Source organism: Lacerta agilis, chromosome 2, assembly GCF_009819535.1.
Source record: "Lacerta agilis isolate rLacAgi1 chromosome 2, rLacAgi1.pri, whole genome shotgun sequence".
NCBI lineage: Eukaryota > Metazoa > Chordata > Lepidosauria > Squamata > Lacertidae > Lacerta > Lacerta agilis.
In genome coordinates, this window is record NC_046313.1 from 64,607,087 (window position 1) to 64,620,688 (window position 13,602).

General features: G+C 42.4%; 1 protein-coding gene across 2 annotated transcripts; it reads right to left on the reverse strand.

Moving 5' to 3' along the window:
- Positions 1 to 579: 579 nt before the first annotated feature.
- KIAA1191 (KIAA1191 ortholog) lies at positions 580 to 10,992 on the reverse strand. 2 transcript variants are annotated; one of them, XM_033140403.1, is made up of 8 exons: positions 10,778 to 10,992; positions 7,893 to 7,987; positions 7,536 to 7,618; positions 5,848 to 6,038; positions 3,447 to 3,573; positions 1,720 to 1,844; positions 1,060 to 1,166; positions 580 to 759 (listed from the first exon to the last, which is right to left on the reverse strand). In XM_033140403.1, exons 3-8 carry the CDS (start codon positions 7,561 to 7,563, stop codon positions 597 to 599), a joined length of 741 nt encoding a protein of 246 aa, XP_032996294.1. In that variant the 5' UTR covers positions 7,564 to 7,618; positions 7,893 to 7,987; positions 10,778 to 10,992; the 3' UTR covers positions 580 to 596. The 2 variants fall into 2 exon arrangements, with proteins under 2 accessions (XP_032996294.1, XP_032996295.1); XM_033140404.1 differs by having other exon boundaries at positions 7,893 to 8,013.
- Positions 10,993 to 13,602: the final 2,610 nt, after the last annotated feature.

Sequence of the window (13,602 nt, forward strand, 5' to 3'; positions counted from 1 at the left end):
ACTACAAATTTAGGATTAACACTGCTGTTACAAAAGCACAATAATGTGCATGGGGGAGGGGTTCAAGACTGAATCCAAAGTTTGCTTTTCAGACCTTTGAATGCACCATTCAAGTTCTACGCCATCCATAGACTGCAGAAAGTTGTGGACACACATAGTACTATATGCCACACCTTGATAAATGCATTCTCTTCTGTAGTCCCAATTCCAATTGGCAATAAATTCTTCCCATTTACTTTTAAGTCTCTTCATAATTTTAACTTCATTAGAGCAGGGCTCAACTAATACATCAGTTGACTCCCATCAGCAGAATTCTAGCACAACGGCTTTCACTTGTGCTATAGGACTTTCCCTCCTCCTCCCCATACACCCCAAATTTGGCTCTGGGGGCATCAGGAGAAGCCCTGGAGCAATATGCAAGGGGAGGGGAGGTGGGATTGTTATTTCTGGCAAGCCAAAATGCTTGCCTTGACAAAACAATTACCATAGTGTGATGTTTAATTTCTCCTTTAATCTTTAAAGCCAAAGCTTGCTACTCCGGTCTTTTGTAAAATGAAAACATATTTTTGAAGCATCCTCCAATAAAGACTGTTTTCTTAAAATGTTGCTATACCTGAATCAGTGTGTTTTTGAAGAGCTCTAGGTCCAAAGAAGCTCCATTTTTCAGACGGTACTTTATCGCCATCCCCACCACTGGAATCCATGGCAGCAAGCTCAGGACCAGTGATGGATGCGGAGGACCCCTGACTAAACCAACCCCTAAAGAGAGCAAATCAATTAAGAACTGAAACCGGATAGGCAGACCATGGTAGTATCAGACTACCACAAACATTTAATCCCAACTGAACAATTCTCACTCCACATAGGTTTACACCAAAAGACAAATCCAGAAAAAATTATGTGAGCCACATTACCCACCCACAACAGAAAGACTGGGTATCTTTAAAAATGCAGCAAAAAAGCATTGGACAGATTTTGCAAAACCCAAAAGGAAGCTAGGATTCCTATTAATTTAGACACATAGTTAAGTGCCCTTTGTTTTCCTCTTGGGAAATGTACCTGTATGTGCGCTTGGGAGAGGAATGGGGAGTGCTGCTTGGAGTGGACTGGGTGGAAGAGGCCTGTTTATCTTCTTTTGCCATCTCCCCACTTTGCATCTTTAGGTTCTGTTAGAAAGGGTAAAGATGTACAGTTGGAAGCTTTCCAATTCTAGCAAGTGAACAGCGAGCAGCCACAGTTTAATTTTGTTTCTTTCATTGGTAAAGCTTAATAAAAGCAGGATGCAGCATATTAATGGGACTTGCATGCAAGATTGTATGGAGACATTTCAGCCTTGATAACAGCTACCTCTCAGACATACCATCTTTCAAGTTATCAGCCTCTATTACTGAACTTTGTATTCCGCTTCAAAGTAATAGTAAATTCTATGTTCAGTCTCAGAAAGTTAGGCTTTTGGTGCAGGGAAATAAATAATTTACATGAATTACCTTCAGTGCCAATGCCTCACTGGTACTGATCAAGAACTCAATACAACTGGCACTAGATTCAAGCACTCTTAACACAAACTCTGAAACAGGATGCAAACGGGGAAAATCCCTGATTTGTGCCAATGGCACCTATTAGCAAACTTTCCACACTTAGTTCTGAAAAGTAGTAATTTACAACCAATACCAATTTATGTAATTCACTACTAAAGCACAGTGAGACCCAACACCTTACATGGAGTGACTCAGCCACACGATGGTATTTAGTCTCCTCTGCAGTGAGGCCTTTGTGGGGAGTGTATCCGGCATCTCTCAACCCTGCCTGCTGCTCAAAGCGTTGAATGCTCTCCTGAGTTTGCTCTAGAACGGACAACAGAGTAACATACAGCACCGTTCAAAAATGTTCTGGAACTTTAATCATTCCAGCAGATTGGAAGGGGAGGGGAGGACTAAAGTTAAAAAGAGAGACCAGTAGAGTAAAATAATCTAGGATTGCTTTGTTTGTTTATTAAATTTGTATACAGCCCTTCACCCAAAGATCAAAAGGTGGAGAATATAAATAGTCCCCTTCCCACAAACACATTTAAAAGGCCACAGATTGTTTAATCAGCTAAAGGCCTGGCTATACAGAAATGTTTTCCTTTGCCCTGAGCTCTTCCTACAAGTGATCTTACTGTATTTTTTTGGTTCCAGAACCCAACTTTCTAAACCAGGGATGGGGAACATGTGGCCCTGCAGGTGCTGTTAGATATTGTTGCTGCCTATTGGCCATATTGGCTAGATGATGGGAGTGGTAGCACATTATCTTGAGTCACAGGTAGGTTCCTCATCCCTGTTCTAAACCTTTCCTGCAACACCTTTTGATATGTTCTCATGAATGCAGCATAAATTCATACATAAACATACATACATAAGCTGGGCCCAAAAAAGAAACCACCAGGGTTTAGGAGGAACACCTTCAAAATGCCTTCCTCCAATCTACTGTTATTCAGAGCAGAAACTTCAACCCTATCCTTTAGTAGCTTTTTTAAAAATAAAAATGAGGCAATAGTAACCACTATCTTTAAATATTAATAAAATATGTTTCCAGGAATTATTTCTTAAACATAAAGGAAGCTTCTTTCATTGCTTTACTATGAGAAAGTACCGGTAAGTAATATACATGAACCAGACTTCCATTCTGCTGTGATCACTAGACTTCCAAAACAGAAAAACTACAGGAGTTTTTATATAGTTTTATAGTATATATTATATATATATATATATATATATATATATAATATATATATACACACACACCACACACACACAGACACAGTTGTTGTTTTGTGTGTGTGTGTGTGTGTGTGTAGTGAAATATATGTCACATCCAAATCATGCTGATTCAAGCATACTGTCTATGTGCCAGTTATCTGCCCATTAGTAGGAGGAGGAAATGTACCATTAGGAACCTAATGAAGTTGTTTAATTCACTGCAAATTCAATGGAAGTGTGTATTCTGAGTTTTCCCAAAAGATTTAACAGCTACAATTAAACATACGTAAGTGCCAACAAATTATCTTCCACAGCCATTCATTTTAAGACACTGACTGGACAAATGGAATGACTTTGCCAAGCTAACAAGTAAGAGCTGGCAGTACAGTCCCACTACCACAAAACACATAATGAAGTGCTGCAGGACTTAAGAAGAACTAAATTTCCATGCTGTTTCCCTTAGGTTACATGCTAGCATTTAGGTACTAAAGAGGATCAGAATATGAAGGCAGAGCATCAAATTCATTCTTACAGCATTTTGTTTGACCCTTTCCATTAGGGCACCCAATCTCTTTGTGGGCCTTTCTGAATGGACACAACTATATCACAGAGAATAAAAATAACCCACATAGTAACGGGAAATAATCCATATTGCAAAATTTGATCTCCAGGTTAACTTGCCTACTAGAGGAACACAAGAGCTCTTACTTGTGATGAGAGAATTCATGATGATGTGGGTGGCCTTGGCCTTCACTATTGGAACCTTGTTCACAGTCTCAGTGGAAGATGAGGGGGTAATGGCAGGTGGATGCATGCTAGTCTTCCCTTCCTCATCCTGTGCAGAGGAAGCCAGGGACAGTTTGAGGAGAAAGGGGCAAAATTACCTTAGGAGAATCTCACACACTACTCCTGATCCTCAAGGGAAGGGGTCCTGGAAACATACTTGAACTGTACAGATTGAACATGGTGCTCTTGCCATTTTTCCACACTCTCATCTATAACATTTTGATTCTATATAGTATTTAGAAATCTTTGGTCTTGCATCCAGCAGATAATCAATCTTATAAGATCACTATATGAGCCACAACAGGGGCGAGACTACTGCTGGCACAGGTCTGGAAACAAAAAACAATACCAACTGTGCAGCAGTGGCAACAGAAAATCACAGAATATATGGAAATTGCAAAAATGACAATGAGAGTCAGACAGCAGGGGGATGAAATGTTTAGAAAAGAATGGGGAAAGTTTACAGAATACTTGGATAAGGTATGCAAGACGTGAATATTGACATATAACTCACGGCGTATAAGAAATGAAGAAGGTATTATAAATAAATGTCAGAAGGTGAAAAAATGTAACATGGGAGGATATATAATTTGGAAGTGAGATTGGTAAAATACTGAGAATGGTGTAGAGGGAAAAATCTAAATGTGTGGAAAGGAATTTGACGTGTGAAATACAGATGTAAGATATAAGGAAGACATAATATGAAAGAAGGGAAGTGCATGGAATTGAAATTTAAATGTTTTGTGTGATACAATTTTTATTTTTTTTACAATTCTTATTTGTAAATTTATTGTAACATTTCTTGGTTTAAATTGAGTTAAAATCAATAAAAATCTATTTACAAAAAAAGATCACTATATGAAGCTATAGATCACTATTTTCACCAAAAACCAGATCCGCTGTAGTCCATGAAAAAAGGTGAAAAGATTCTCTCCTGCATAGAAGATAACACCAATCCCAAGTCTAGTTCTCCTCGTAAGATAACAACTATGGCTTTCTGATTACTCCCTGCTTTTGAAGAGTAAAACCATGGTCACAATCTGTTACTTGCCACCCACCCATTAAACCCTAATAAAAATCTATATTTAAAAAAAATCAATCATATCAGCTCTTCATTGTGACACTTACACTTTTTGTCAGACATTTCACCAGTTCTGACCAGTTGTAGTCATTGTAATGAAAAGAAGTGTTTCTCCCTCAAGAATTGTTGCTATAAAAAGTATCAGAAGAGCATCTGTATTATTGGCATCTGCTTGACTTGAGAGAAATGGAATGTGCCTCTGAAGTGAAGCCAAGCTGCTGTTAGTAGCAATGAAGTGACCTCTCAGGGGCGCAAGCCTGGGCAGTGTGTATGGAGGTCCTTGGCTGCCGAGTCAACAAGACCCTACTCTCAGCCTTGCTTAAGTGGTCCAAAGGAAAGCAGAGCAATACGTTTGGTACCAGCTTGGCAGCAGGAGTTGCCAGAAGGATGCATACAAGGTGCCATCCAACCATCTTAGGGACTACACATTCTGGATTTGTATAGGGTTTACCCTTAGCCTTTTATTCCCCAAAGATATCCACACAAGGCAGCAGAGGTTCAGGATCAGGGTTTTCCTTCTCCTAGGTCAGGGGTGGCCAACTCCCAAGAGACTGTGATCTACTCACAGAGTTAAAAACTGGTCAAAGTTGTTGAGCTTTTTTAGGGAGGAGGGAAGCCCCGCTTTTTTGGGGTGCAAAGCAAAAAAATTTTTTGGGGAGCCAAAGTTGTTGAGCTTATTTGGAGCCAGTGATCTACCACAGACATCCAGTGTTCTACTGGTAGATTACAATCTACCTTTTGGACGTGCCTGTCCTAGGTGGATGAGCCCCATCTGCCCCTCAACAGCACATGCAGAAATTGTCTTCTTGACAGTTGGACCCACTACAGGTCTTGTCCACTCAATCTGCCAGAGCCTGTATTCACATGCAGGTGAGGTCCCTAACTCACCGAAGGTTTGAGACCACTCAGCTACCCTCACCTGGTTTAGCTGGCTAGTCAAAGCTGTTTCCCAGGGTGTGGGTGTCACATGCTGATAGGTTCTAGGAGCTACAGGTGAGAGCTGAGTGCAGGGTGGGGACCATAGGTGGACAAAGTACCCTAGAAGGAGCACAATATGTCTCCCACCAGAGGTACTACACCTCCCCTAACACCCCATACACCCAGAAGAGCAAAGCAATGCAAATTTGATGCCCCCCAGCACAGTTAATTTCAGTGGTTGATTTACTTCCTCAGTGGGACAATAAAAGTGGTATTTACTTGACACCTCATACCACCTCTATAGTAACTCTAGAGACTGCATACCTTGGAAAGATCTTCATATTTGCGTTCTGGGACAACTGGCTGTTTCCACAGGATATTGGTGGACATATTTGAAGGAGGAGGGGTCATTGGTGCTGTATCCTCAAGGGCATCATCATAACTGAATGCTCGACGGTTCATTCCAATGGGTTGGGACATCTTTCCTAGAAAGCCTCCAGAGCCATGCTCAATGGCTAAGGACAGAGATGCAAATTTCACAGTAGGCTGCACTTTTAGAATGTCAACTTTATACATGCAAGTAGTACAGATCACATTAGCACTTATTTCATTAAGATAATCTTCTAGCATCAGTATCACAGGATTTTAGAACATTGTGATGTAACTAACTCTTTCAGGCCCAAGGCCACATCACCGTATTCCAACTCCGTCAGGGCCACATGCCACAAGTAGGCATGGCCACCTTATAGCAGACAAGTAAGAGCACCTGTGCACAAGCCACCATATGCATACCAGGGAACACGCACACAAACAGCAAGCAAGGTGAAAAATGAAATTGACAATAGCTGTGAGGGTAGTTTCAACCTCTCTGCCCAGTACTATGAGGATGAAACTCAATTAGTGTACTATGCCCCCCTCAATTTCAAGACAGCACCACACAGGGTCAGAGAATTGGGGGCTACTGGAGAAGACTTAGTGGATTGGATGAAGCCCATTGGCCACTGGTTCACCACCACTTGATCCATTTCAACCAATACAGTCATACCTCTGGTTGCTTGCTTCAGGTTGCGCGTTTTCGGGATGCGAACGCGGCAAACCTGGAAGTACCGAAACAGGTTACTTCCCGGTTCAGCGCTTCGCGCATGCACAAAATGACATCACGCACATGCACAGATGCGGCACTTCAAGTTGAGGACCTTTCAGGTTGCAAACGGGGCTCCGGAACGGATCCCGTTCGCAACCAGAGGGAACACTGTAATTAGAGAGCTAAAGGTGCTACTAGAGCTAGAAATTCTTAGGCCAAAGCTCCTAGAAACACTGTTACTCAAACAAGTCTACTGCCTATTAGTTTAGGCACTTATCTAGTCCAGAATTACTTTTCATTAAAAGATGTTCAAACAGAATAACCCCAGAAAACACAAACTAAAAAAACCAGGCTAGAAAATGTTTAGGTACTTAGGAAGGTCATTCTATTTCATAGGGATCTGAAGAATTTTCCATCCCTGCCAAGATGACTTCTCCAAACTAATGGCAAACAGCCTTTTCACTCATAATCAGGTAAATAGGCACACAAACCATCTGATTTCAATAAATTCACTCAATAGCAAATTAAAAGTCAAGTAATGGTAGCATGAAATACATAATCCTGAAGGCAATCTGAAAAACTAATTCCAGGAACAGATGGAAGAATTCCTCTCAGGGGAGAACTCCATCAATTTAGTAATTAATTCATCATTATCTAGTTAGCAGTTGTTGGTCATTAGCAGGGAAGAAAACTGACAATGGCAACCATAAGATGCTAGGTCACCAACAGGTGTATTGTTGAAGCACAATTACAATTGTCTCTAGAGCAGAGTCAGATCTTTATATGTGTCTGCATTTAGTGTGGTACAGCTGGACAACACAAACAGACTTGGGAGATTTGAATAAAGGGCCTGATTATATTTATTACAATTACTGTACCACTAGACACTTTTACACCAGACACATTTAATTTAGAGAATTAGTTTTACCAGGAACATCTGTTCGTCTTGAAGCCATGACTGCAAGTCCAGGTGTTTCAGTATATGGAAATCCAGAACAGTATTGCTGTTACCTAATAGAAACAGAGGGTACTTTCATCTGCAAAAGTTACACCACAGCAAAGGATCCTGGTTTATAATAAAACCAGAGTATGTCAATGAAGCTCCATATTTTACTTTGCTCCACATATTTTACTTTGCTTATTAATCTAGCAAGATGTCTAACATTTTTTTGATGATTTAAATAAAGCAATGAAAAAGTATTATGATATAACTCACTTTAAATTAATCAGCTTGCATATCATTGTAATAAGTTTTTATGATAAGAAAAAAACTAATAGAGCTTACCACAAATTATGATGAGAGAAAGATGTAAAAAAGGACCATTCTGTTGCCGATGCTGAAACTAGCAAACCATCCTCACGAGCTTCCATGCAGACAGACTAACAAAAATTCAGAAGCAATAAATCTTTACTAAAGTAAGACAGCCTACAATTGCAGTAAAACTGTATTCATAACCACCTAATTCAATACTAGAAAGCCACTTCAACCTTCATAAAGGAGAAAATAGTGCACAAAGCTCAAATGCCTCGTCTAGCTGTTAACCATTAGGTTGGTGGTTCGAGCCCACCCAGAGACAGCTGTGAGCAGAATTCCTGTATTGCAGGGGGTTGGACTAGATCCTTGGGAATATTCCAACTCTACAATTCTATGTGGGAATTCTCTAACATTTGAAGTGGTCTCAACTAGACACTACATCACACCAAAGAAACCTTCACTCAGTTGGACTGCCAAGTACTTGCAAAAAATATGCCCTGAAGTTATGTTATAATTTTATTTATTTATTTATTTATTTGTACCTCGCCCATCTGACTGGGTTTCCCCAGCCACTCTGGGCAGCTTCCAACAGATTAAAAATACATTAAAGCATCAATCATTAAAAACTTCCATAAACAGGGCAACTGCAATGGTAAATAAATAATGGTAAATGACCCCTGGACTTAAATTAAGTCCAGTCAAAGGTGACTATGGGGTACTGCGCTCATCTCAGGAGCCGGTATTTGTCCACAGACAGCTTTCCATGTCATGTGACCAGCATGACTAAACTGCTTCTGGAGCAACAGAATACCCTGACAGAAGCCAGAGCACATGGAAACACTGTTTACTTATATACTTGAGTATAAGCCTAGTTTTTCAGCACATTTTTTGTGCTGAAAAAGCTGCCCTCGGCTTATACTTGAGTGAGGCGGCGGTGGGGGGCGGCGAGAAAGAAGCCCTTTCTCTCCGCTCGTGCCGCCACCCGCTCACCCCAGTCAACCATTCCTTAAGAAGCGTACAAGAATGGTGGTTCTTTACTCTCCCCAGGCAGCTTGTTCCATTCCTGAACTGCTCGCATAAATGCAAACTTGGCAAAGGAGGAAGAGGAAGGAGCAGCCCAAAAGGCTGCTTTCGGGCTGCTCGTTCCTCCTGCTCCTCCACAGCGGCAAAGGTGAACCGGCTTATACTTGAGTCAATAAGCTTTCCCAGGTTTTTGTAGGAAAATTAGGTGCCTCGGTTTATATTCGAGTCGGCTTATACTCGGGTATATACGGTACCTTCCCACGGCAGTGGTACCCATTTATCTACTTGCACTAGTATGCTTTCAAACAACGAGATTCAAACTGTGGACCTTCCTACTGAAATGGCAACAACACAGGGTCAAAGAACACTCCACATCTCAATCAACATCTAAGTTAGCTACAATGGCACCTGGTTTCAAGGTAATGCGAAGTTTTCCAGCACAATATAAAGCAATCAACAGTTGTAGTTTACCTTTATACAATGGTCTCAAAAGGTAATCTGGTGATTTACCCAGACAATCAAAGGTAAGCATCATATAACTCAGGAGAGGTAGGTATTTCCACAAGGGAAATGCAGTCTTGCCATACATATAGTCTCCACAGCAGTAAAGTTATCAGTGGGTGAGATATAAATAAGATGCTACAAAGTAATTTATATTAATTTTTCTAACCATCATCTGTTGGCCAGTTCTAAGCATTTTACTCTTCTTCCAACTGCAGAAACTGCTGACCTGGAAAGCAGCCATACAAACACCCACTAGCTCATGCCAGCATATTCTCCCATATGGTCGCAATTAAGAGTAGACAGATGCTGTAAATGCAGCTGTAAGAGGTACCGAGTCACAGGTATGATAGGAGTGGCAACGGATCCTCCAAATGGCCACTTAAGTCTTGTCCAGCATTTCTCACTAGAGACCAAAAATTGCTACTTCTGGCAGCCAAGCAAGCGGTTTAAACCAAAGTGAGCCTATTTTCCTCCTCCAATGAGAGAGTATGCGGCGGGTAGTGGCATTGGCTGCTTTTAACATACATATATCTAACTGGTGAGCGCTTTACATATTATGAATCACTTTGAACAACCATCAACATGCAAGGAAAATAAGTTTTGCTGTAGGCTCAAAAGGTTTAGTCCGCTAACAATTATTCCTGTAAGCCAGTGTGTAAGGGAGGGAAGTACACCACCGACAAGTGTAGGCAACAGGTCCGTCTCATAGCTTAGGCTACAACCCTATACTCGCTTTCCAGGGAGTAAGCCCCTTTGAGCTCAATGTTTAGGAAAGTTTTTAATGTTTGACGTTTTATCTAGTTTTTAATATTCTGTTGGGAGACGCCCAAAGTGGCTGGGGAAACCCAGCCAGATGGGCGGGATATAAATAATAAATTATTATTAGTATTTGGCTTGCTTCCGAGTAGACATGCATAGTTAGGCTGAACACAGACAGGGAAAGGCGAGGCGTTAGTTTACAAAACGCATGCAGTGAGATTAAAAGCGCGCTTAATATATTTTTGCATGTTTACTCGAGAGCAAGTCTCACTGGGGCCTCCAATAGGCCTTGCTTCCAAGTAAGTGTTTTCAGGATGGCAGCTTAAGAAAAAAAAAAAGGCGGTTGCCTCAGATTTCACCACAGGCAGCATCTTCCGTCCACGTCCCTCCCTGTCCCCGGGTCAGGTATTTTCCAAATACTGTAGGCTTCAGGCGCTTCCAAACAGAAAGGTGTCGCGCAAAATAAATTCCGCCGGGGCCTTTCATCCCCGAGCCCAGCCTCCTCCTGATGGTCTGCGGCGGTTACGCGACCAGCCTATCCCGCCCACTACGCGCCGTAAACAACAAGGCCGCGCTCGGCTGCTTTGCCTGCCTGCCCGCCCTCCCGCCCGCCCGACTCTTTCCCTTACCTCCTCCTCTTCCTGGGCCGCCCGCAGCCCCTAGACTGGGTCCCCCGGTACTAACAGGCCCGCTGCGCCCACGAGTCGGACGAGAGCAGGAGGCGGAGGAGGCCGCCCGCGAGCAGACGCCGGTCAACGAGATCCGGAGGCGCCATGGCGCAGCCCGAGCCGGAGGAAGAGCTCAAGCCAGACCAACCCAGATGAGCAACAACGGGGCTGACGACATGCAACTGGAAGTACGCCGGCGGAGGGAGCGCCATATATAAGCTTAACGATCTCGCGAGAGTTCAAGCTCGCGGCGTTTGAGAGGCGAATGCTGAGAGAACTTAGCGGTTGCTATTCAGATGCATAAGGGCTCCGGCAACGGAGACGGGCAGAGCGCAGGGGAAGTGTGGGCATTGATACAGCCTTGTCCTCTATGAATCGGTCTAATCCTCTTTTAAATACGTCCACGTCGGTGGCCATTAGTGCCTCCTGTGGGAGCGAGTTCTATAGTTTGTGTTGTGCGAAGAAAAAGTACATTCTTTTGTCTGTCCTGAATCTTCCAACATTCAGCTACATTGTATGTCCACGAGTTCTAGTGTTACCAAAGATGGAGAAAAATTGTTCGTTTTCTCCATGCCATGCATAATTTTATATCTTTCCAGTGCTTTTTTTCTAAAAAGAAAATGTTTAGGGGTACTCTCATTATCCTACTCATATTGAAATACTGCCCCTCAATGAGGCCAAACTTAGATTCACAAAATGTTTGAGGTATGCGTACCCCTGTGTCCCCCCAGAAAAAAGCACTGTATTTTTCTATCATGTCACCTCTTCTCTAAAAAGCCCCAAATGTAGCAGCCTTTTCTCATAAGGGTATTGCTCCATCTCTCGGATCATTGTGGTTCCACCTTTCTGAAACTTTTCCAGCTTGAAAATACCGGTAACTTTTTTGAGATGAGGCAATCAGAGCTGTACACGGTGTTCCAGGGGCAGTTGCACCATTGATTTGTACTTGTATCAGCAGTTTTATTTTCAATTCCTTTCCTAATGATTTCTAGCATGAAATTTTCTTTTCTTTTCTTTTTTCACTGCTGCCACTCGGTTCACTCTTTTTCCTGGTTAGTCATCACCAGTTCTGACTCCATAAGTGTTTATGTTAAATAGGATTTGGGGCCTCAGCATGCATGAGTTCACACTTGTTTACATTGAATTGCACTTGTCATTTCACCACCCATTCACACCGTTTGGAGATGTCCTTTGGAAGCTCTTTGCAATCCTTTTTTGTTTTCAAGACTGAACAATTGAGTATCATCAGCAAACTTGTCCACCTCATTGCTCACCCCTAACTAGATCTTTAAAAAGAAAAGAAAAAAGTAAAAAAGCACAAGCCCCAATACTGATCCTTGAGAAACTCCACTTTCTACATCTCTCCATCAGAACTATCCATTTACTCCTACTTTCTGCATTGTTATGTAACCAATTCCTAATCAATAATATGTATTCCTCTTGTCCTGTATCTGCTTACTAAGCAGTCATTGGTGAGGTACCTCCTCAAAAGCTTTGTGAATATCCAAGTACACTATGTCAACTGGATCACCTCTATCTATTTGGTTGTTGACACTCTCAAATAACTAATAGGTTAATAAAACAGGCCTTACTCTTGCAGAAGTCATGCTTGCTCTGCTTCAGCACAACTTGTTCTATATGATTGGTCACGGTGTTCTGTTCCACTAGAAGCGGTTTAGTCATACTGGCCCCATGATCTGGAAAGCTGTCTGTGGACTGGACAAACACCGACTCCCTCGGCCTGAAAGCGAGATGAGTGCCACAACCCCATAACCCCATAGTCGCCTTTGACTAGATTTAACTATCCAGGGGTCCTTTACCTTTTTTACCTATATGATTGGTTGTTTTATCTTGAACAATACCTCCCACCAGTTTCCCCAAAGCAGACGTTAAGCCAATCAGACTGTAATTTCCACAGTGCTATTGAGGAATCTTTCCCTTTGGGGATTTCTGGCTTGCTAATTTGATGCTTTAACATCCAGAGCAACACCAGCTCCAGTACTGGTATGTCTTCCCTGTTCTTCCTTTAGTATTTATATCTAGACTAGTGCTTTAAACCCGTTAAATTAACGGGCGCTAGAACATATGTGGTGAAACATTTTTAAAAACAGACTGCTCGCCCGCCGCCACTTGTAACGGCCGCTGCCGCTTAGAAGTACGTCCACGCGAGCACACACCCGCCGTGTGCCCGCGCACACCCGCCGCTTCAACAGCTTCGCCCGGCCGCCCAAAGTCTCTGCGTTCCAAGTCCCAACGGCTGTCCGTGGGCCACATGCGCAGTAGCGCAATCCCACGGACACAGGGACTGGACGCAGAGACACTTGCACTTTATTAGTATAGATATAATCATGTCCTGCTGGTTCTCTCCTTTCCACCAGGCTAGTCATGATTGGAAGGCCTGTTATGAAACGATGGAAATTGTGATTCTATGCTCTAGTTTTGTGTAACGTTGGTGAATTGCCAGTGTATTCCTGTAATACAGGAGCAATTTAGTGACAAATCAAATGACAGGCCTTGAAGCCACATTTCAAGGCTGTAATTTGCCCCCACCCCAAAGTCCCTGACACGTGCACACCCACACACCTCTTTGCGGCAGACGAAAGTTTGCTGAGATGTGGAGGGGGCAACTTTTGCCAAGCTCTAGTATGCATGTGTACTTAAAGGCAGGGGAGGGAGGAACTGTCCAGAAAAATTATATAACTTCAATAAGTGATGCCTTTCTTCTTGTTTTCCTCTTCCCTCCCCATTATGTTTTCCTTTTGTATGATGTCTATTAGTTTCAGTTA